Below are 20,695 nucleotides of genomic sequence, written 5' to 3' on the forward strand. Positions count from 1 at the left end.
CCGGGAAGTGACACAGACTAGAATCTAGGTCTCTGGCTTGTACCATGGTCAAGCTTACTCAAACCTCAGTGAGGGATGTGAACAGTTCTACCCCTGCCAATATTACATCCACACTGTGAACGAGGAAAGGGTGATTCCTGGAACCAGTAAAATTAAAAAGCAGGTGCTCCTGGCAGGTAATGAAAGCACAGAAATGGGGTCTTTTCTAGTGCATGTCAGAGCAGCCTCATGGGGTGCCTAGGTCCCACAGCAGCCAGTGACCAAGCTGGGACTTGAACCAGGACCCCCACTCACAGGCCAGGGCCAAGTTGAGAGTATAGTCCCCCTCTACTCTCCCTCTCTTTTCTCATGAATCTGAAAACAAAGATTCCACAACTTCCTCCTCACCCTGTCCACATTTGGCCTCTACGCCACATTTCTTTGGCTCAGGACAGAAGCCTTCCATTCCAGCTGCTGAGTGGGCTGGTTGTGGTTGCAGCTGAGTGCGTTCCTCTTCCCTTCCTTTCTTAATCTGATGAATGGAGGAGGGAAGACCATTGGTTTGTGTGGCCTCTGAGAGAGTAGGGGTCTGCCCTGATTCCTGTGGGTGGCTGAAACACAGGTGGGGAGGGCGACTGGCTGGAGGGGTGGGAGGAGGCAGGAAATGGGACTGGAAGGGACGGAGGAAGGACCCCAGACAGCGAGCAGAGGGAGGATTAAAAGGGTAAGAGGCAAAGAGACCTGTGCTCAGGGCTGGCCACGGAGGCACCAGCTGGGGTGCAGATGTCCAAAGGTGGCAGATGCCATCCAATGCCTAAAGGGCTCCTTGGCTGAAAAGGTTAGCTTGGGAATTCGTTTCTGGCCAAGGACCAGGTCTCCTGTCATTCTATTGCAGGGTGTCTCTAGAGGGGAGAATCTTTGAAATAAGTGGACTTTTCACTTTAATATTCTTTTTCTCCTTACTTGACTTTATCTACCTGTACAATCTGAACATTAAATCTACTCAATAGATTTGCTGTGAACCTGAGTCATGTTTGGAAAGAGCTTTTCAGCTTTAGGGGAAGAGCAGGAGTGGGGAAGCAGTCGGTAGAATGATTATTATACTGTGGCCACGCTTTGCTGAGCTCCGACCTGCACTCCCACGCCTCCCTTTTTAAACAAGAAAGGTTACCTCCCCGGGCCACCATTGGGCCAGCCCCAAGTGTGACTGTCTGCACTTGTTAGGCAACAGGCATTTAATTAAAATTGGAATCTGATGTGTAGAAAACATACATTTTTCTTCACTTCATAGCTCCCTAGGATATCATATTCTTTTCCTTCCCTACTCCCTTCAACTCTCCCTGCTGCCAAAAAACGAAAAAAAAAAAAGGAAGACTAACGGAAAGATTATTTTAATGTTGAAAATCAAAAATTACAAAGGGCTGGGCTGCCTTTTTTATTTTTGCCTTTGGGGCAGACATTCGCCAATAATAAAGCCCGTATTGTATCTTCAGACCAGAGGCAGCTTTTTTTTATGGCTAAACTTCCCATATGGAAAAGGGTTTGTCCCATTTCAGGGCATTAAAATACAGCACTTAATGAATCTGTAACTAAAATCTTTCATCTTACCTTTTGTGCAATAAAAGGGGTCACCTGATACCTTCTGATATTTGGTTGGACTTTGTGGAATCAAAAAATAGGAAAAAAAGAACAAATAATAAACACAAGGCCCTAGCTGAAAAACAAGCCTGGAAGACCCCTCGTCACTGCGTTTTCCGTGGCGAAGCCACCCAGCGCTCTGTCTGGGCTCCACCCAGCGCATCCGGCGGTGCCGTCAGGGCCATGCACACAGGAACTCGAGACAATTTCATCGGGCCGTCGTGGCGTCCCCTCGGCCGGCCGCCACGCTGCACCTCAGATCTCAAGCAGCTTCCGTGGCGCGGGCTCACTTTAATGGATAGAATCTATTTTTCATGAAAAAGCAGGAAATAAGCTGTCTCTTTCATAAAAAGATTTACAAAATGTAATCATTGTTGAAATATTCCCTTTGAACTGCCGTGTCCACGGGGGTCTCCGGCTCCCAGAGTCGTGCTTCATTAGAACCCCTCACAAGTGGCTCCAGAAGGGCAGGTACACTGGTGGTGCCGCTTTGATGTCTTGAATGAATGAAAGAAAAGCACAATAAAAAAGAGCTGTTGATCAAGCATAAAATACTCTTTAAGCTGACAGAATAGCAGCGTTAACACACCCTAAGCTGCTTTTAGTTTTTCCCTTTTTTCCTCACATTTTCCTGTGCTTTGTGTACAGTGGGGGTTTGTATTTTATAAGAAGCCTCTGATCTATGTAGTATGCCATTCACTAACAAAAACCAAAATAGGATTGTTTCTGTCCCACTTGGTTGCCTGACTACTCCCTCCCTCGCCCCTCCCCTCCCCCCCTCACCCCACTTCCAAGGCGTGCAGTTTAGCCTTGCAAGGGGCAAGGGCCCAAATGCCTTTCATAAACTTGAGCCAATTCCTTTTGTGTGGTTGGTTTCGCCGCTCTGATTTTAATACTGCAATTAAAGACAGATTTTTATTTTCTCAAGAACTTTCTCTTGTAACTGGGGAAATGGAACTGACGTAGTTGCTACTTTTAACTAAGAAATTATATCATTAAATATGAGAATGGCGGCTCATTGAGCGATTACTTTCCAAGAGAACTGGTCGTCCTTAGGTCTCATGTATACTTTAGGCCTTGTGCACATTTTAAAGTTGGAGAACCCACCTACCCTGGCTTCCTGGTTTTCTGAACTTGCCTCTATCCAAGTATGAGCTCATTGAAAATCCCCACAAAACCTGATAAAGTTGTTATCTCCATTTCACCGAGTCTAAAACTGAGACTCGGGAGTGCTAACTAACTTGCCTAGGATTGTTTATCAACTAGTACATAACAGTGCACTCATGAAGTGGTGGAATTTTCTTAACTGGAACTCCAGAGCCCTGGCTTCCACCACTATGCATACAGCCCTCCAGTGAGTCTGCAGAGCGAGTGTGTGTGGGCCAGAGAGCAATTTTGAATTCAGAAGTCTTTGGTTTACATTTGATGAACATAGAAAGGGAGACCAAAAAAAAAAAAACGTACTTGATGGATGGTGAGGCCTACACTAGGGCAAGTTGGAATACAGTGAAAGAGTCAGACTTTGGAACAACAGTCAGAATAATTGGATTGTGTATGTACTCTCAAGGTCTGGAGGTGCTGGATGGCTTATTGGGTAAAAAAAGATTAGTGTTTTCCCGTCTTGAGGTTTGAACCAAACGGAGGTCTTGGCCGGGAGCAGCACGGTCACTCTCCAGGGAGCGGTGGTTTGGACAACTCCTCAATGCTTGTAGTAAGTAGGCAGCAGTCCATGTTACAAAACCATCACACATGCTACTGATGCAGTGGGCCGCAGTTGGCCCCGCTGCAGCAGCTCTTCAGTCGGAACTGCCTGGGGCAGCTTGTGGAAACCCGTGTCACTCTCGGGAAAGTGCCTGTCATTTGGGGAGACAGGGACATGTGGCATGAGTGTAGAGGTGGCAGAGCTGTGCTAGAAATCATCCATCTGAAGGCCTTGTGAGGGTAACTGACCCCAGGCATTGGGAACCCTGGAGACAGCTTGTTTCTTCCTTCCTTCCTTTATTCGACAGTGTTTATTAAGTGCCTATACAGTGCCAGCCATGGGGCAAGAGCCCGGGGATGCCACGTGCAAGAAGGTGGTTTTCTTGGGAAGAGAAACAGGTGACTACAGTTCAGCGACTGTGACAGAGGTGAACCTTGGGACAAAAGGCCTAGAGAATGACCCCTGGGAAGAAGGGACTGCTAATCTGAGAAAGACAGGACTAGCAAGTGTTAACAAAGCCAAGGAGAGGGGTACAGCCAAGGCCCAGCAGGGAGAAGGCATTTGGCTTTGCGGGATCTGGAAGACGTTTAACACAGCGCAAGTGTTGAGTACAAGCGGTGAAAAGATAAGGCCACAAAGGTAAACCTGGCCAATCACAGCCCATTAATGTTTTAATAGTTTCCTGTACAATAAACAAGTCTTGGTTTAGCATTATTGAAAACAGGCCTTCTTTAATTAACAAAATCAGACAAGAAAAATGACTGCAGAGATCAAAGCCTGTGCCTGGCAATACCAATAACTGACACCTGTGTACAGCATGTCACCTTTTAAAGAAGAAACCAGTGTAAAAAAAAAAAAACTTTGTTCCTCTCATGTAGTGCAGAATGGTCCTCACAGCAGTCCTCTGGGTTGAGGGTCACACAGCTAGTTGAAGTCACACAGCTAGTCAATGGAAAAAATGGGAGTCAATCGTAGGTCCCTCAGACACTGGATCCTTAGCCTCATCTGTCAACATAAGTTTATAAAGTTCCTACCTATAAGTTTGTGAGAAAAGCAGGCTACTTGGTACCATGAAAGGCACAGAAATGCAAAATCCAACACCCTCTTTCTAAACAACAGCTCCGTAAGAGCAAGTACTGTATTCATTGTACTCCTCATCTCCCCAGAGTTTACTACACACACAGCACGGAGCATACAGCAGGTGCCTAGTACTTATTGAATGAATAGGGGCAAATAATGCTCCAAAATGGTGTATGCTCATATGAGAAACCGGAAGTGCACTCAGGAGCCCTGATCACTTACATGAGACTGGAAGCAGGCAAGGGAGACTACCAGGCCTCAGGCTGACTTTCCAAGGACAACTCATTTGGACTGAACAGTGTACTTGAGCTCATCCAAACAAGAGCAGGAAGCCAGAACTGACTAACTGGATTGCAGCTCCTCATGAGAGAAGTCAAAATGTTGACCACAACCCATGCAGATTTGGTTGGCAGCCTGTTTTTCGGTGGCTGATGGAGAGTCAGGCCTGCTGGGAGGGTGGGGGCACAGGCCTCTCGGGTCCTTTCTGAGTGTGGATGTCCTCAAATAACCCACCTTCCCTGGAGAAGAAAGAGAAGCGTCACACCCAGTTCTGGATTCCACATTAACAACCTCCTTCCGCAGTGTTCAACTTTGCCCTTGAGGTCTTTTGTTTAACTTTTTAATTTGAAAAACAGATTCTGCTGCATCACAGTCTGTTCTGTCCTCCCCATCCCCACCCCCACCCCAAGCACCCTCTCCTATTTTTTTTTTGTTAAAGTAAAATATAGCTATCTCAAACAGTCTTGTATTTCCTTTTCTTGCTAAAATATACATCCGGCCCTCTGAGTGAAAAGGGTTTACAACAGGCCTTTTAAAAAGTTGTTATTTGAACGTTTGTTGTTACTACAGAGTTGAGTCTCCCTCAGCTAGCTCTTCAGCAACCTCCCAACCAAAGTGTGGAAAAGAGCCTCAGTTTCCTAATTGCTCTCCATGTGTCACAAGAAAGGAAAGTGACAGCCACTGTCAAAGGTGCCTACTGCCATTTCAGGCTTCCTGTTTCAGAGGCAGCAGGACAGAATTTTGTTTATGGTTCATAAAAACCTGACTACTGTGAGTATTCCAGGATCCTGGCAGAATGGGATTCAAACTTTCATGGAGCTGTAAATTAAGGGGCGGGAAGTGTGATAAAACTCCTTAGAGAACGGTGGAAAAAAAAAGTCGTGCTGCAATGGTTAAATGAAATTTTATAAGCACATTCAGCGTGGAGCTGTTTTGCATTACATGAGTTGAATACCTTAGAGACGCCACATCTGCAGGCACTTTATTAAATCCTTAGTCAGCACTTTCCAACCTGATGAGATTACTTCTTCATTTGACTGGAGAAAAGGAAAGCTGAGCTCTGGTCCTGGACTGCAGATTTCTTTTGATGTTTCACCTTGAACACCGACAGAGGACAATTACCCCCTTCCCTCCCTGCCAGCACATCCCGAACTGTAGAAATTGTGAATGTAACAGAGCAATTTTACTTAACTAGAGCCTTTGTGGGAGTGTGGATTTATGGACCTCCAAAACAACTGTGGCTGAATGTTAGGAGGAAAAAACAGATCAAAGCCCTGTGTTTACTTCCTTAATGTAAATGTATCGAGATAACATCATCCTATATTGTATTGTAATATTGGAACCCACTGCAGATAAGGGACAGAGAATCCTTTGTAGTCCATCTGGATACAGTAGGTTAGGTTAAGGGGCTATAAAGTAGGAAGGCAGAAACCTAAGTTTATGTCACTAAATGGCTGAAGACAATTTCTTGACTCTCCATAAATGAATTTTGTTTAATGTGGCAACATTTTCCTAGTGATATGCGACTCAACCCCCACAATGAAACAATCTCAGATTGCTTTTATATTTGTCTTGTATGACCCAAGAAGAAAGTGCTCATAAGTGTTCTTCAAGGAATGTTTTCAAACTTGCACTGCTTACATAATGAATTTTATAAGAAAATACCGCAAGAGAAAAATGGGTTTTTCCAATCATGCAAGTTTACAGAAATTGAATGGCTTATCAATTGTGCAATTGTCACACTCATTAAAGTAGAATCAGGAGTGTCTTCAGCAGCAAACTGATCATGAGAAAATTCAGTGGAGTGGATGAATATTTATTATTATTATTATTACTGCTTACCTGCCATCTCTGCAAATTAATGATTTAATCAAAGAGACCTCATTAAAAAAAAAATTCCCTGTGTGGTTCCCCTAATCGACTGGTTTCCCATTCTGGAAAGCTTTGGTCAAGTAGCTGGGTTAATTGTCATGAAGATTAGTGTGGTGGTGAAATAAGTACTAATGGTCAAACTACAGGAGTGAAGAAGTATAAGAATAGGTTTTGGTTTGGGCCTGAAAGGGTTAATTAAGTTTTTTTCACGGGTTATTAAAGACCCCCAACCCCAGCCTTCAGGAGTCATATTGACGCCCCACCCCAGGGTCACTCGCTCCTCTATTGACATGTTGTTGGTCTGAGCACAATAGCGTTCTGTGTCTGCAAATCATTGCTAAAATCATCTCAAGAAAAAAAAAGTTTGAAAGCTTTAACGTTAGACAAAAGCCCAAGAGCTGCAGTGCGCAGCTCAAAAACCCGGAGTCAGCAACTTCTATTGATTAAAAACTAACCTTTAAAGTAACTCTGAGAGTGTGTGGTTAGCATTTAAATTTAAACATGTCATGAGTTGATTTGTGTTACTGAATACCAACTCAAAAGGAGTAACATTCACATCGCGTTTTTTTCCCTAATTCCCTTAAGCAGCTAAAGTATTTCATGAAATGTCAATAGGGCAAAAAGAAAAAGGGGAGGGAGGGGGGCTGATGCTGGGTCTTGTAGTTTTCTTTCCCATGCAAATATTCACCCCCCCAAAAGAAAAGTGTGGAGAGTGAAACACAATAATTAGTCCTTTGTCTAACTTTCCCAAGTGCCAGAGAAAGACAGATTAATTAAATATACAACAGTGTTGGTTTTTGGAGTGGGGGTCTTGCTTGCTGTGTAGGTCATAAATTAGGCAGAATAAATACTTCAATGTGTTTGCAGTGGGCCTGCTACGTCAGAGCCACTGGAAGGTTGGTGGGAGGAGAGCAGAGGGTTTCTTGCTAATGATAGTCACGTCTGGGTCTGTCTGGTTGCTCTTAGCAACCAGACATGATGTAACACCAGGATGAACTTGAACTTGGGGGACTTGAAAAGAGAACAATAGACCAGAGCAATCAATAAAGCCTATTTCAGTGAAGGATTACAGAGCTGCTCTGGGGTAACCTTGTCGGCAAGGCACACTGAATAGTAAGATGTGTGAAGAAACTTTTTTTTTCCGCTTTGCTTTTTAAGAGAAGTGCAGAGGCACTGCAGATTTTTGTAGTGCGCTGAGGTTTGTGTCCAGAAGCTGTTGTATGGAAAACTGCTCCCCCTGCTGACTCACTGGGTCCCCAGGCCTTCGCTTCAAGAACTACCAACGCATTGTCAGATTTAAGTCCAGAATTTCACAACTGCTTTAGGAAGTGTGAAAACAGAAATTGTACACGTTATTCATGGCGCCCAAAGTTTGAGACAGTTTGGTTAAGGAGAGAACTCAACTCTAAGGTGGATCGCACTCCGCTCTTCAGAAAGCCTGTTAAAAATACAGTTTGGAGTTTGCCTCCTTGCTCGTCTCCTCCTCCTTCTCCTTTCTTTTGTCCAGTTAGATTTGGGCCATGTGCCTCTGCCAGGATGATTTCCTTTCAGGACACAAGACACTTTGTTGTCTTCTTCAAAGCGTATGACCAAAGAATAACATCTGAAAATACACAACATGAGTGCTTTTTTGGTTTAAGTTTAGGTATTTTCAAGTCCTCTGGAAATCAAAGGTGGCTTCTGTGACCAGGAAATCTTACACCAACCTCCAGGTAGTATCATGTCACCACTTATCCCGGGGACCAAATGAGCCCTTACCTAACTTAATTGAATCTCTTGGATAAGAGTGAGCCTTCATCGACTGAATCAACCCAAATGTAACCCCTTCTTGATACTGTCAACTCAGAGATTTTAGAAGCATTCACCTTTGCTAGAAGTTGATTATTCGTCTGTGAATAATGATAAATGTGGTAGGTTTGAGAGAGTATCTCTAGAAGCCATGTACCTTTTTATTTCGTTTGAGAAACTGACTCTGATATTAAATGAGAATTGGTCACTTTGTTTATTAGTAAACAGAGAAAGATATGCTGGCATATAAATTGAGGTATAGCCAGACCATTGCCCCAAACTAACCACCGAAGATTTTTGAAAGGAAACGTTAACTGGGCCCAGCAGGCGTACAGAAGGCTCTGAATAACTGTTGAATGAGCGAAAACATGAACAAGGGCTTTTTCCCTTGGCACATCAGGGCAGCTAATAGGGTGAAGTATTGATGCCACTTGATTATTATATGTCACTTTTGAAAACACTGTTTTAGAAATGTTGAGCCGAAAAGGAGTATTTTGCATCCATCACAAAGTTTACCACATGCACATATAAGGAAACTGAGTGTAAGAGAGATGCTGTGACTTGTCCAAGGACTCTTGGTACCGAGTTTTTCCACTTTACCTTTACTTATTCTTATATCACTATTCTTTTTTCTTTTTCCATCACAGTTTACCTTCTATATTATTTCATATTGGTTCTGGGTGTACTGCATAGTGGTTAGACAGTCATATGCTTTACAAAGTATTCCCCCGATATTTCCAGTACCCACCTGGCACCATCCATAGTTATTACAATATTATCAACTATATTCCTCCGCTGTACTTCACATCTCGGTAACTGTTTTGTAACTACCAATTTGTACTTCTTACTCCCTTCAGCTTTTTCACCCAGTGCCCCAACCCCCCTCCCTTCTGGCACCCACCAGTCTGCTCTCTGTGTCTACAAGTTTGTTTCAATTTTGTTTGTTCATTTAGTTTATTCTTTAGATTGCACATATGAGTGAAATCATTTGGTATTTATCTCTGACTGACTTAATTTCACTGAGCATAATACCCTCTAGGACCATCCACACTGTTGCAAGTGGTAAGATTTCACTCTTTTTATGTCTGAGTAATATTCCATTGTATATATGTACCACAGCTTTTTCATCCACTTGTCTATTGATAGGCCCTTGGGTTGCTTCCGTATCTTGGCTGTTGTAGATAATGCAGCAAAGAACATAGGTGTCTATAAAGGAGTTCATTATGTTATATCACTGTTAACTACCTGTGCCTCTTAAGAGAATGTGGCAATAACACCTTCGGGGCCTACATCTCATTGAATAGGAATGCTGTGAAAATCATTCAAGTCGACTCTAGCACGTGACACCTCTCCCCTCACCCATTCTTCATTCAGTCCATTCTTCTTTGTCAAGAACCTGCCATTGTAGGCACTGTACTGGGCACTGAGGATTCACTGAAGAACAGGATGCTCCAGTTTCCTGCCCTCCTGTAGCAGTCTTCGCCAGACTCTAAATAAAGGCTGTATATGTATTTCAAGTGGACACGCACACTTCATTTTGTAAGGCACACTCAGAATGCTAGCAAACCCCAATGAAGACACTGAATTTCAATTTTAGAGGAGTAAGATCAGTTTCAGTGTCTCAAAATTTCCTACTGTCAGTCATTCCTTTACTTTGCCCAGCGAATCCCCCATGTTTCCCTACCATAGATCCTGATATCACAATTGAAAGGACAACTTCTAAATATCTTATTTTCTAAATTATACCACTAATTGCACTTTTTCTCTTCTCTTCCAGTCCTGGTACCTGGGATAAAAGTCTCAGCGTCCCACCATCCACCAGACAGACCACCTGACCCCTTCTCAACTCTGTAACATGGACGCATCCTCAACCCAGCGCGGTTACAACTTCACTGTCAGTGGAAGGGGAGAATCAAATCAACTTGTACATGGAAACAGCAAGCATTATGGTCAAACAGCAAAGGCCATAACCTTTTGGGATTTTTTTTTAAACTACTCTAGGGACTGTTGTAATTTTCTCATATGGTGCTGGAAATGGCTGGGCTTTGTAATAGTTGAAGTGTTTTCGTGGTAGCGTGAGCATTAGGTGATGTGGCTGGAGGAGATCTGCCGTTGCTCACTGACTTCCGCTGTAACACACTTTCCTTACGGAGCCTGGCTGTTTCACAGTATTTCATGAATTTACCCACACAGGTGTGAACCTCCTTGAGCAATCAGGAGGCACATGGAGAACTAAATCTTTTGTAGTAGCTGAGATCTGCAATATATAACTGACGGGACAGTCAAAGGGCAATGTTTTTCTGTAACATATTGGAAAAAGAAAATGCAGTTATGTTCCTTTTTTATTTTTTCTTTTAGCTTGGTTTGGTTCAGCAGTCAGCAGTTCAATCTATAACGTGGCCCTCAAGGACAGTGAACCCACTCGCGTTGCAGAGCAATTCCGAAAATGGCAAACTACTACTACTACTATTCAGTTTTTTAAAAGTTTTGAAATGCTGCACTTACATTTAAAAAAAAACATTTTTTCAACAATTTCAACAATGACACACAAATTCACATGGAAATGGGGAAGATGGTCTGTTTTGACAGAAACTGACAGGAATCAATCAAAACAATCGAATTTTGAATTGAGTAAAGTGCAATTTCATTGGATAGCTAAATATCTTTGTAAGATAGAGATTGTTGAAAATTCTATTTTTGTTTTTCAAGTCCTTCCACCCCAGGACTCTAAATTATCGGGGTAAAAAACAGCCTTGCAAGAAAAAGGGGAGCTATTTTTGCTTTTTATGTTTTTTATTGTTAAACTTGTATCCCTTTAAAAACTGAAGGAAAATTTAAAAAAAAAACAAAAAAACAAATCTAATGGTGCTTTTACCACAATATGTTAACTACATTAAATGCTAATTAATTATTTTCTGTTATCAAAGCACATAACTAAAATGAAATCATGGTATCTGTTAATTTTATAAGCTAGAAGTCACTATAATGGATTATGCCAATTCTGAAAAATTTTATGTGTATCCAGCAACATAGCATTTATCAATTATCAGACACTTCATTGTACCAGAGATTGTCCAGAAATTTTAAAGACCTTTGCGCCCCTGAACTGGGCTATGGGGAAAAATAATAATAATAATAATGAAACCAATACTGACACAAATGCTGGTGCCCACTCAGATCAAGGGTACTTGTTAGGGAAAAAAGTTTGCACCCCCAAATGTCCTGTATCTTATGTAAAAAAAAAACACAAAAAATAAGAAAAAATAACAAAAAAAAGTGCAAGTGATTTTTCTACCAGACAGTGAAGCACCCCTTTGCTTCCCATGCAACTTCAAGATTTCCTATACTATACATATATATACGTTCTGGTTGGCAAGCCCTGCTGATCAGAGAAAGTCTCTGCATGTTCTAGTGTTAGTAACTAATTTTTATATAGTTAATGTAGAATAAAGTAGAGTGCATTAAGACACAATATTGTAATCCCTACTCTAGGCACTTGCCTTTAAACTATGTTTTTCAGCCCTTCAGAAGGGTTCTACTACTGTCCTATACAATCAAGTAACTGAAATTCTTGGGAAGACACTTTGCTCCTCATCTTTCCCCCCAAACAATGTTGTTTTGTTTTGTTTTTTTTCCTTAATTTGCACGAAAACAAAAATTCCATATCAATGTGCCTTGCCCTGGATAGCGATTATTTGTGGAATTGTTGCACATGCTCCTCTATTGAAAGGGGTTTTTCCCTAGTCAAGCATTTGGAGACACTTTTTGTAAATGTGACTTTTATGTCAGCCATTGTCAGTTTCAACATCTAGAACTAAATAGAAAGTTAGTTGTTCCGCAGATAGGAGTAGTCTTTATTGTCCTCTGTGGTCAGTGGCAGTGCTATTCTGAGATCTGTAGATGCTTAGAATATCAGTATTTTGGATGTTGCTGCATTTTACAATTTATTTGGAGTCTTCCTTTATTTTCCCCCCAGATATATGAAAATATGCAATACCTGCTTATATCGTGTAGAAAAGCTTAGCGATTATTAATTTTTCTTTTATTTTTTTTATTTGACCAAAGTCGGTGCTGCACTTGACGCAGTGTGTTTTAGGTGTTTGTCTTTGTACCTTTTTTGTGATTTTTGAATGCACGTGCGCAGGAAGGGCTCCTCTTAGAGAAGCAGTCAAACTGTGAAGCACTAAGCTGACCCTGCTTCAAGCAATTTTGTTTTTACAACTGTTCCTTTCACAAGCAAGCCTTAAAAAAAAAAAGACAACTTCCTTTTTCTTCAGCTCCCACACCCCATTTTTCTTAGCAGACTGCAGTCAATCCACATTCAATAAAAAGTATATAATGCCCATTTTTATATGCACGTTTTTAAACTTCCAAGTTCTGAAAATTGTTTACTGGTTATCTCTATTTAAGGAAAAAAAAATAAAATAAAACATTTTGGATTTTCATATGTGTCTGATAAGTGGTTGAATAGTCGTTTGGCGCTCTTGTATGGTGTGATTGTCAGTATATGGTGTCACTTCCTATAGCCAGCCAGCATACTTTGCCTTCCCCTATAGCACTTAGCTGGGCATTACTTTATTATGACATATGTGCACTAAAAAAAAGAAAAAAGGAAAAAAAAAGAAAAAATAGCAGCTTTCAGTGCTTCACAGTGAAGGGAAAAAGCCTAGACAAACATTTTGTCAGAACCTTGCGATAAGCCAAGGTATTACCAGTAAATTGGTTGTATATACAATAAAATTGCACCCTTTTTTTAAAACAAAACAAACTAAGCAATAGTTTGGGCAGTTTTAGTTGTTTTTAGTGAGCATGTTGTAGTCATGACTGCAAAGAGAGAGAATAAACTGCCCACTCAGAAGATATGTAATTTGTATTGTTGTATAGTTTTATTGATTACACTGATTTATTCTACCCTATTTTATAATGCAGGACTTTTGTAATGTTGTTTAAATGAGGAAAATTTCTGTCAAATTAGCCTAGTGAAACTTCCAATTGTTCTTTATAAAGGCAGCGTTCATAGAATTGCTTTTCTTTCTCCCCCGCACCCCCTTTGGGAACTGGATTTAAGTTTAAAACTTTCCTGTTTCCTTTTTTTTTGTAAGTATTTAAATACAGTTATTTTTTTCTCTCAATGGTATAGCATATTCCTATGCTTGAGAAGTATAGGTCTACTGAAAAACCATTGTAAATGGACGTTACAGGTATGCTGTATTTTTGAAGGTATTTTGTTGTATTAAGTTTGATGAAGCTAAAATTAGGGAACTCTGAACAGATTTGCAAGAAAAAAATGTTTTAAAGGCTTTAAAACATTAGGGAGGCAGTCTAGGGTGATAATGAACAGGGGTCAAGTATTAAATACACTAAGTTACATTTTTGTTCATGTTTCATTGTCCAGAAAGCAGCAGGAAACTGTAGTTCAGTGGTGATCAAGCAGGAAAAAAGAAACACCAACCATCCGAGTGTTCACCTTTTTAGGTTAGAAGCCAAGCGAAGAAGTTTGAGGAAGATTTGGTACCTGGGGTGTGTAGACTGACAGACTGAGGGCTATCAGCATTTGAAGGCCCATCCCTTGATTCTTAGACACATTTGAATTTTTCTCTTCCATCAGATGGCATTAAAAATATTGGCAAATGTAAGTTTCTCAAGTCACTCTCCATGTTTTTTTCTTTGGGATCTGAAGTCAGAGGCACAAACACTAAATCTTATCATTTTCCCATATACTTTTTACTTCTGGCCCATCCTCCACCACTAAAATGCTCCTTTTCTGATCACTCACGGGCAAGAGACCCTCTCCCGAAAGCCGCTCTCTCCATCCCAGAGCCTTTCTCTTCCCTTTGAGATTCAAACTGACACTTCCGTTTCTTTACACCCTGGCACGAACAGTTAGTTATATTCAGTGTAGGCTTCTCCCCACCCCACCCCCAGTCAGGTGGGCTGCTGGGCAAGCCGGCAGGTACACTTCCCCACGCTTGTATGCTCCCCTCTCCCACAGCTCAAGTGGAGAGGAACCCAGACTTCCCAGAGTCATGGCATCCAGTCAGCCCCCAGGAATAAGCAACACCCATCTCCACACGCTGGTCTTTTCAACCCTTTATCCCCATATGCTTCGCATTCTGTAGTAACAGTGTCACAAAGTATTGACGAAATCTGGATTAAGAAAAACACTTCTTCCTTGTGATTTTTTTTGGGGGGAGGGATTTCTAAGAATGTCATTTAATGTACTTTGTATCACGTCTCTGGAAATATCTTTTTTGTCCATGGTGGTGGTGGTGGTGGTGGTGGTGGTTCCTTTCTCTCTCTCTCTTTCTATCTCTATCTATCTATCTGTCTATCTTTCTTTCTTCTTTTTTTTCTTTGTTTTCCCCGGTAGCAGGCCTCCACAGAACAAATCTAAAACACACTGGCATGGTAATGTAAGGAGAGCTTCAGTGGCACCTCACCACCACCCTCCGAGATCTGTCCTCGGATGGTCTCAGAAAGCTGCACTGCCCGCCGCAGAGCTTTCATTCAAATCGGCTTCCGAGGCCAACTTCGTCCTGAAGTCAATGCATGTATTTACTGTCTGACAGTAAACCCGCTCTGCCTTCTCCACGTCCAAGGCTGTGCATTCGTCTAATTAGTGTCGTGTATGTTTTCCTTTCATTTTTCCCAATAAAAAAAGCAGTGGGATGAAAATTGCTTTGATATATAGCAGGTAACATTGAAGCTATTCCATAGCACTTAACTGTAGTGAATACTGTGTCACCAATTCTGAAATCAATTTAATGTTTAATGCAAATCCATTACATGGTGCTATTACAGGCTGACAAAATGATTTACACAAATGTGACAACTTGGGCTCAATTCACTCTGCTTTCCAACAGTGTAAATGCATAGCAGTGTTTATCTGCATGAGAACTATGCACTAATCTATCTGAAGAAAAAACTATATCAACTTTGGTATCTACTTTCCGTTTACTTCAATCCTTGCCTTTTTGGTCATTGTTATAATGCCAGCTTTAGGACAGAAAGAATTATAAGAAAACCAGCATAATACCTGATATATTAAAATGTAGTGCCTGTGAAATCTGTATTATATTGCTCTTCTGAAGTAAGATTTTTCTACACCGGTAGCCTTCGCTGTCTGTCAGTCAGGCCCTTCTGGCATAGGTGATGTAAAATAACCGTACACTATTAATGCATGCTATTCCATAATGCTTAGTGAGCTGTATGAATATTACTCAAAGTTATGTTAGTCTTTTTTTCTGACTTGGTTCTTGTCAGCTAGGTTTAAAGGTATTTCACTGAGAACGCAAATTCTGTCTTTTCTTGATTTCGACTGTTTTCAGTATTTTGGAGGTATACATTTACTTAAATTCAGTATTACTTGTGTTTTGTTTTTGTTTTTTGTTTTCTTTTTCTTTCTTAGGGGACAAGCATGGGTGTTTGATTTCAGAAATCAGGCCCTGGCAAGACTTTTGTCTAAAAACCACCGTTTGAATATCAAGAACTCTGCTACAAAGACACTCTGAGAACATTTCCGAGAGAGGGATGTTTTTCTGGACCCTCAGCTGGAGCTATGCCGATCCTGAAGTGCTTTCCTAATGGACAATGTTCAGCCAGGTGCCCATGCTTGATCCGTCTTCATGCCGGACTTCCTCGTATGAAAAGAAAAAAAATGAAAAAAAAATCCTTAAGAAATCACTTGGCTATTTAGTTTCATGCACAGTTACAATATTTTCTTCAAAAATAAAACTCTGTACAAACTTTGGGCCCGATTCATAGAACAAAGAAATTTGCTATTAACACGGGATTTTTAAAATATAGTTTTTTGGTCTAAATTTGTAACTACTTTCCAAATTAACTAAATTTCATCTTTTTTCCCCCCAAACCACCACCCACCTGTGTTTTCTGCCCCAATGGGTTACATAAGCAGATTAGGGAGACAGGGAAATGGGGACCAGACACCGGAAATGGTCAGAAAGATCAGGGCAGCCACCTGCAGCTGCACGTGATGAGCACAGGGGGAGCAGCAGCACACGGGGGCCAGGCCCGCCTGTGCCGCATCGCAAGGTTCACACGCGGGCTCCGTACATGTTTAATTCGAAAGGCGTGCTTTCCAAAGTGCGACTGGACCACAAGGGTGTATGGTTGAAATGCCACCTCTCACCCAGCTGGAGCACCTTCGTGGTGGAAAACAGTCTCCAGACCTGCTATGTGGGCTTTTGTATCTTTGTAAAGGTTCTAAGGACAGATCACATCCAACAAATTGTGCTGTTTTACCTGGTGTTTTGATGCTCAGCTTCTCAAAATGACAGAAGCTTTTGCCCCCATTGATTCTATTTGTTATTTTTATTTTTATTATTATTTTAGTAGTAGTCAAAAATAAGCACTTTTTTTTTTTACATCTCAACCCATGGTCTCAAGGCCACTGGCTACTTGGGGATAGAGGTTTGAGAGAGCTGCCACCTCCAGTCTCTCTGCCTGGTCCCAGAGCAGCCCCTCCACCCTGCGGAGGCATTTGGCAGTGTCACCAATGACATACTCACTAGACCTAGAGCCAGAGTTCATCAGGTTCTGGGAAGTCCTTAAGGAAGGTTTTCAAAGGATACGTGCTCTCCCTCCCTCACAGCCCTGACCTCTTATCCAGAGCAAAGTACACTGGGGACTTTCCCTACCACCCTTGGAAATCTGTCCATTCAAGATACCTCGGTTTTACATTTCAAATTTGGTGGGGAGGGGATTGAACATTTCCAATGATAAGAGATGTGTTGTGAAACCAAACACTCCCGTGTTAATAACTTGGTTTGACATCTGGTTTTATGAGCCGGGCCCCCTGTGCCTCTAGATTACTTGTATTGACTCTCATAGTTAGCCTTTTAGTTTTACTGTGTTCTGTGAAAATTTGTAATTGGTTGAGAATCACTGTGGGCGTCCATTCTTATTCAACTAAATCTCCACAGGTTTTTGAGCTGGTGTGGATTAGTTTAACTCTTGTATTCAACCATTAGTGCTACCACCTTCTCACATTACAATACAATTACTGGAAGCAAGTACTGCATTTCCTATGCAACAAAAAAGGAAAAATAAAAAATTGCTAATGCTATGGAAACTGTCATCATTTGCTTTAAATCATGCCTGGGCGATTGTATTTGAGCGGTGGTTATGGGTCTGGGTCTGAGGTTCCCCCAGAAGATGGTCTTCCTGCACCTTGGTGTTTGTGCTATCCCTGATGGATGTCAGATACACCACGCCCTTCCCAGAATTCTAATGGGCAGTAGTGTTGGCTTTTTCTCCTACCTAGACAAATATGGGGCTTAACACTCACTTAGTGCCTAGTGTGTGCCTGATACTGTTCTAAGTGCTTTAGATACTGTATCAGTTAAGGCCCAGCCAGGAGTCAGGGATGAATCCAGTAGGTTTTCCGGGAGCTCTGAAGTAGCCCAGACATGAATAACTGCGGGGTACAGCCAGCATCCCTGGAGAGGGGGGAGCAAAAGGGAAAGGCTGGGTTACCAGAATCTAGGTGCACCGAAGAAGGACCCCACACAGCTGGTACTTGGATCTCCATTGAGAGGGATCACCATGAGGGAGGGGGGCACCAGCCAGGTGGTATGCAGACCTTTGAGAGGCTGCGGGGAGGCTGATGCTAGGACCCTGGAGAGGGACACAGCCAACAGGATTAGCCAACAGGATTAGTACTGAGGAGACAGGCAAGATGGGTGCTGGGAGGGCTAAAAGGATCTGGAGGCTATTGCGTTACCCTTTGCAGCTGCCACGCTACAAACAGGAACTGACCCTGGAGAGAAGTCCCTTGTCTCCCTTCCCTCCTCTCTTGAGGCGCCTGCTAGGGCTCTAACTGGCTAGATCTAACTGTAGCCACCGGGCGAGGAAGTCTGGAAAAGATGGTGAGAAAACTACTCACCCTTAGAACACAGTGTGGAAGGACGGCTTAGAGACCAGAGACAGTAAGTAAACAGGACATATGTCTTAATCCATTTAATCTTCACAACCACCCTATGAAATTAGGAAACTAAGGCAGAGTTTAATAATTTACTCAAGGTCATACAATAAATAAATGACAGGTGGGATTCTAATCTAAGAAGTCTGGTTCTAAATCCCATCCAATAATCACTACAATGCGTTGACTCAATTATTTATTTAACTAATATTTTCGAGTACCTATTAATGTGCCAAAGAGTATGCCAAGGCTAGGGATAGTAAGTAAATAAAGACTGGCAAACTATTCTTGTGAACTGTGCAGATGGGTGGATGAAACAGCATTTTGAAACAAACAGCAGCAGAAGAAAGCATGGAGTTGTGATGAGTGCTCTGAAGGATGCACATTGCCATGAAACCTAGGGAGAGCATGAGGACAGACAGAAATTAGCCAGGCACATGGGGAGGGAGGGGCGTGACGGAGGGTGGAGGAGAATGTTCTGGGCAGAGGGAACAGCCTGTACGAAGAGCCTGTGGCTAAATGGAGCTTGCTGCCTATCTGGGACTGAAAGAAGGCCTGTTTGAATGAAGAGGAGAAAAGAAGAGGAAATATAATACAAGATGAAGCTGACATTTAGGTCCAGGAATTGCAGGGCCTTGCAATGTCTTGGGGACTTTTGTTCTACCCCTAAAAGCATCATGAGACAGGTATGAGGCTAGATCTGTGCTGTGACCCAAACAAGCCTAAAATCTCAGCAGCTTCCAACAGTAAAGTTTTACATCTTACTTTGCATGTCAGTAAAGGGTTGCCTGGGGCCTTTATACAGAATCTCCTCATTCTGGACCCAGGGTGAAAAGCAGCTACCCTGGCTGGAGAGGGAACTCGGGAGCACAGCAACCTTGAATAATTCCATCTGAATGGACATACACCTTTTCCATTCAGAGCTTGTCTGTAGCCAGCCTTGGTTCAACAGGGCCAGGAAGGATAATTAATCCTCCCTGGGGGAAGGCTAGAGCACATTACTACAGATTCACCTGAGGACAGCAGGCAAACGTGAGTGGCGTGTGGATGGACTGAGTGGTGAGGCCCGCTGGAATGCCATCGCAGCAGCAGCGAGGACACATGCCTGAACCACGGCACTGCGACGGGATGGGAGAGAAGTGGGCAGATCAGAAAGACTAATAGGGATATTAACAGCTACTGTATATTGAGCTCTTTTATGTGCCAAGTGCTATAGGTGATTTATCCCATTAAAAGAGATATTTTCTTTCCTATTAGTTCAGCTCTCAGAAAGGTATAGTCAGTCCTCAAATCCCATTTATAACTCAAGTGACCAGAGCAATTTCATACAACTGTGTCTTAAGACTTAGAGTTTCTTAGGCAGAATCAATGACTCAGTTACTACTCTGGCCAATAGTAGGTATTTTGGTCATTACGATTTGGAGTTAAGAAATCAGAGTGAAAGTCAGTCAACACCACTCCTTCATTGTCATATTCTAGGACAGGTCACATGTGAGTACAGGGCTCAGAGGTGAAGGCGATATAACCAAAAGCACAGACCGAGGAGCAAGGCAGCCTGGGTTGAAAGTTGGCTCTGTACTTTATTAGCTCTGTGGTGTTGGAAGGTGCCTCGGTTACCCCATTGGAAATAATAATAACAGCACCAAACTGCCTCACTCCAGTGAATATTTGATGAATTAACATCTATGAAGTAGTTAGCAATGGCCTGGCACATCTTAAATGCTACGTCAATGCCGTAACTAAAAATGAAGGTGTTCCAAACTGCAGAGCTAAGGCATTCATTCTTTCAGGACACTGATGGCACAAACTTTCTTACTTGTCATTTCCAGGCTTTTATTTGGGTGAATTCTGAAAAAGAAACTCGGCCAACACCTGCATCAACTGAGTAGGGAGAAGTAGCATGAAAAAGAAAGGAATAGAAGGCTTGAGGACAGACACACTGGGGTTTAAACCTTGGTTTCTCATATCTTCTTTGTAAAATGGGACTAGAGATAGGATCTACCTTATGAGATCATGAAGACGGTTAAATAAATTACTGTGTGTAGAACATCCAGCCCAACATTAACCACATAACAACTATCATTATCTGCACCCCTGGACTGGTGCATTTAGTGCATCTCCAAGGAGAGGAACCTGACAGGCGATATTGTACAGGGGAAGCAAGCCAGGGCCTAAAACCAGAGGACTTGGGTATGATACCCACTTCCACCATTTATTGGCCATATGTGATTTTTTTTAAAAAAGGTATTATACCTCTCTGAGTCTCAGTTGAGAGAGGGGCCTAAATGGCTCCAGGAACATGAATGAGAATGTGGTAGAAGCACAATTCCAAGCACCAGGCACTAAACTCGACTGAATAGAACCCCACCTGGCTGTGCTTCCTATTTCCCTCAACAGTGTTAATAGCCAGGGAAGTC

At 42.2% G+C, this 20,695-nt stretch overlaps 1 protein-coding gene across 7 annotated transcripts in view; it reads left to right on the plus strand.

Annotated features, from left to right (window-relative positions):
* The window catches only part of NFIA (nuclear factor I A), a 375,972-nt gene extending 358,549 nt beyond the window's left edge, over positions 1 to 17,423 (plus strand). For all 7 annotated transcript variants that reach the window (XR_004903533.1, XR_004903532.1, XR_004903537.1 and 4 more), the window contains one exon: positions 10,116 to 17,423. Coding sequence is in view for 1 of the 7 variants with exons in the window: in XM_036027543.1 (XP_035883436.1) it covers positions 10,116 to 10,133 (18 nt within the window). In the remaining 6 variants the exon portion in view is untranslated. The remainder of the gene's footprint in view (positions 1 to 10,115) is intronic.
* Positions 17,424 to 20,695: the final 3,272 nt, after the last annotated feature.

The sequence above is a fragment of the Phyllostomus discolor genome, chromosome 5 (assembly GCF_004126475.2).
Source record: "Phyllostomus discolor isolate MPI-MPIP mPhyDis1 chromosome 5, mPhyDis1.pri.v3, whole genome shotgun sequence".
Lineage (NCBI taxonomy): Eukaryota > Metazoa > Chordata > Mammalia > Chiroptera > Phyllostomidae > Phyllostomus > Phyllostomus discolor.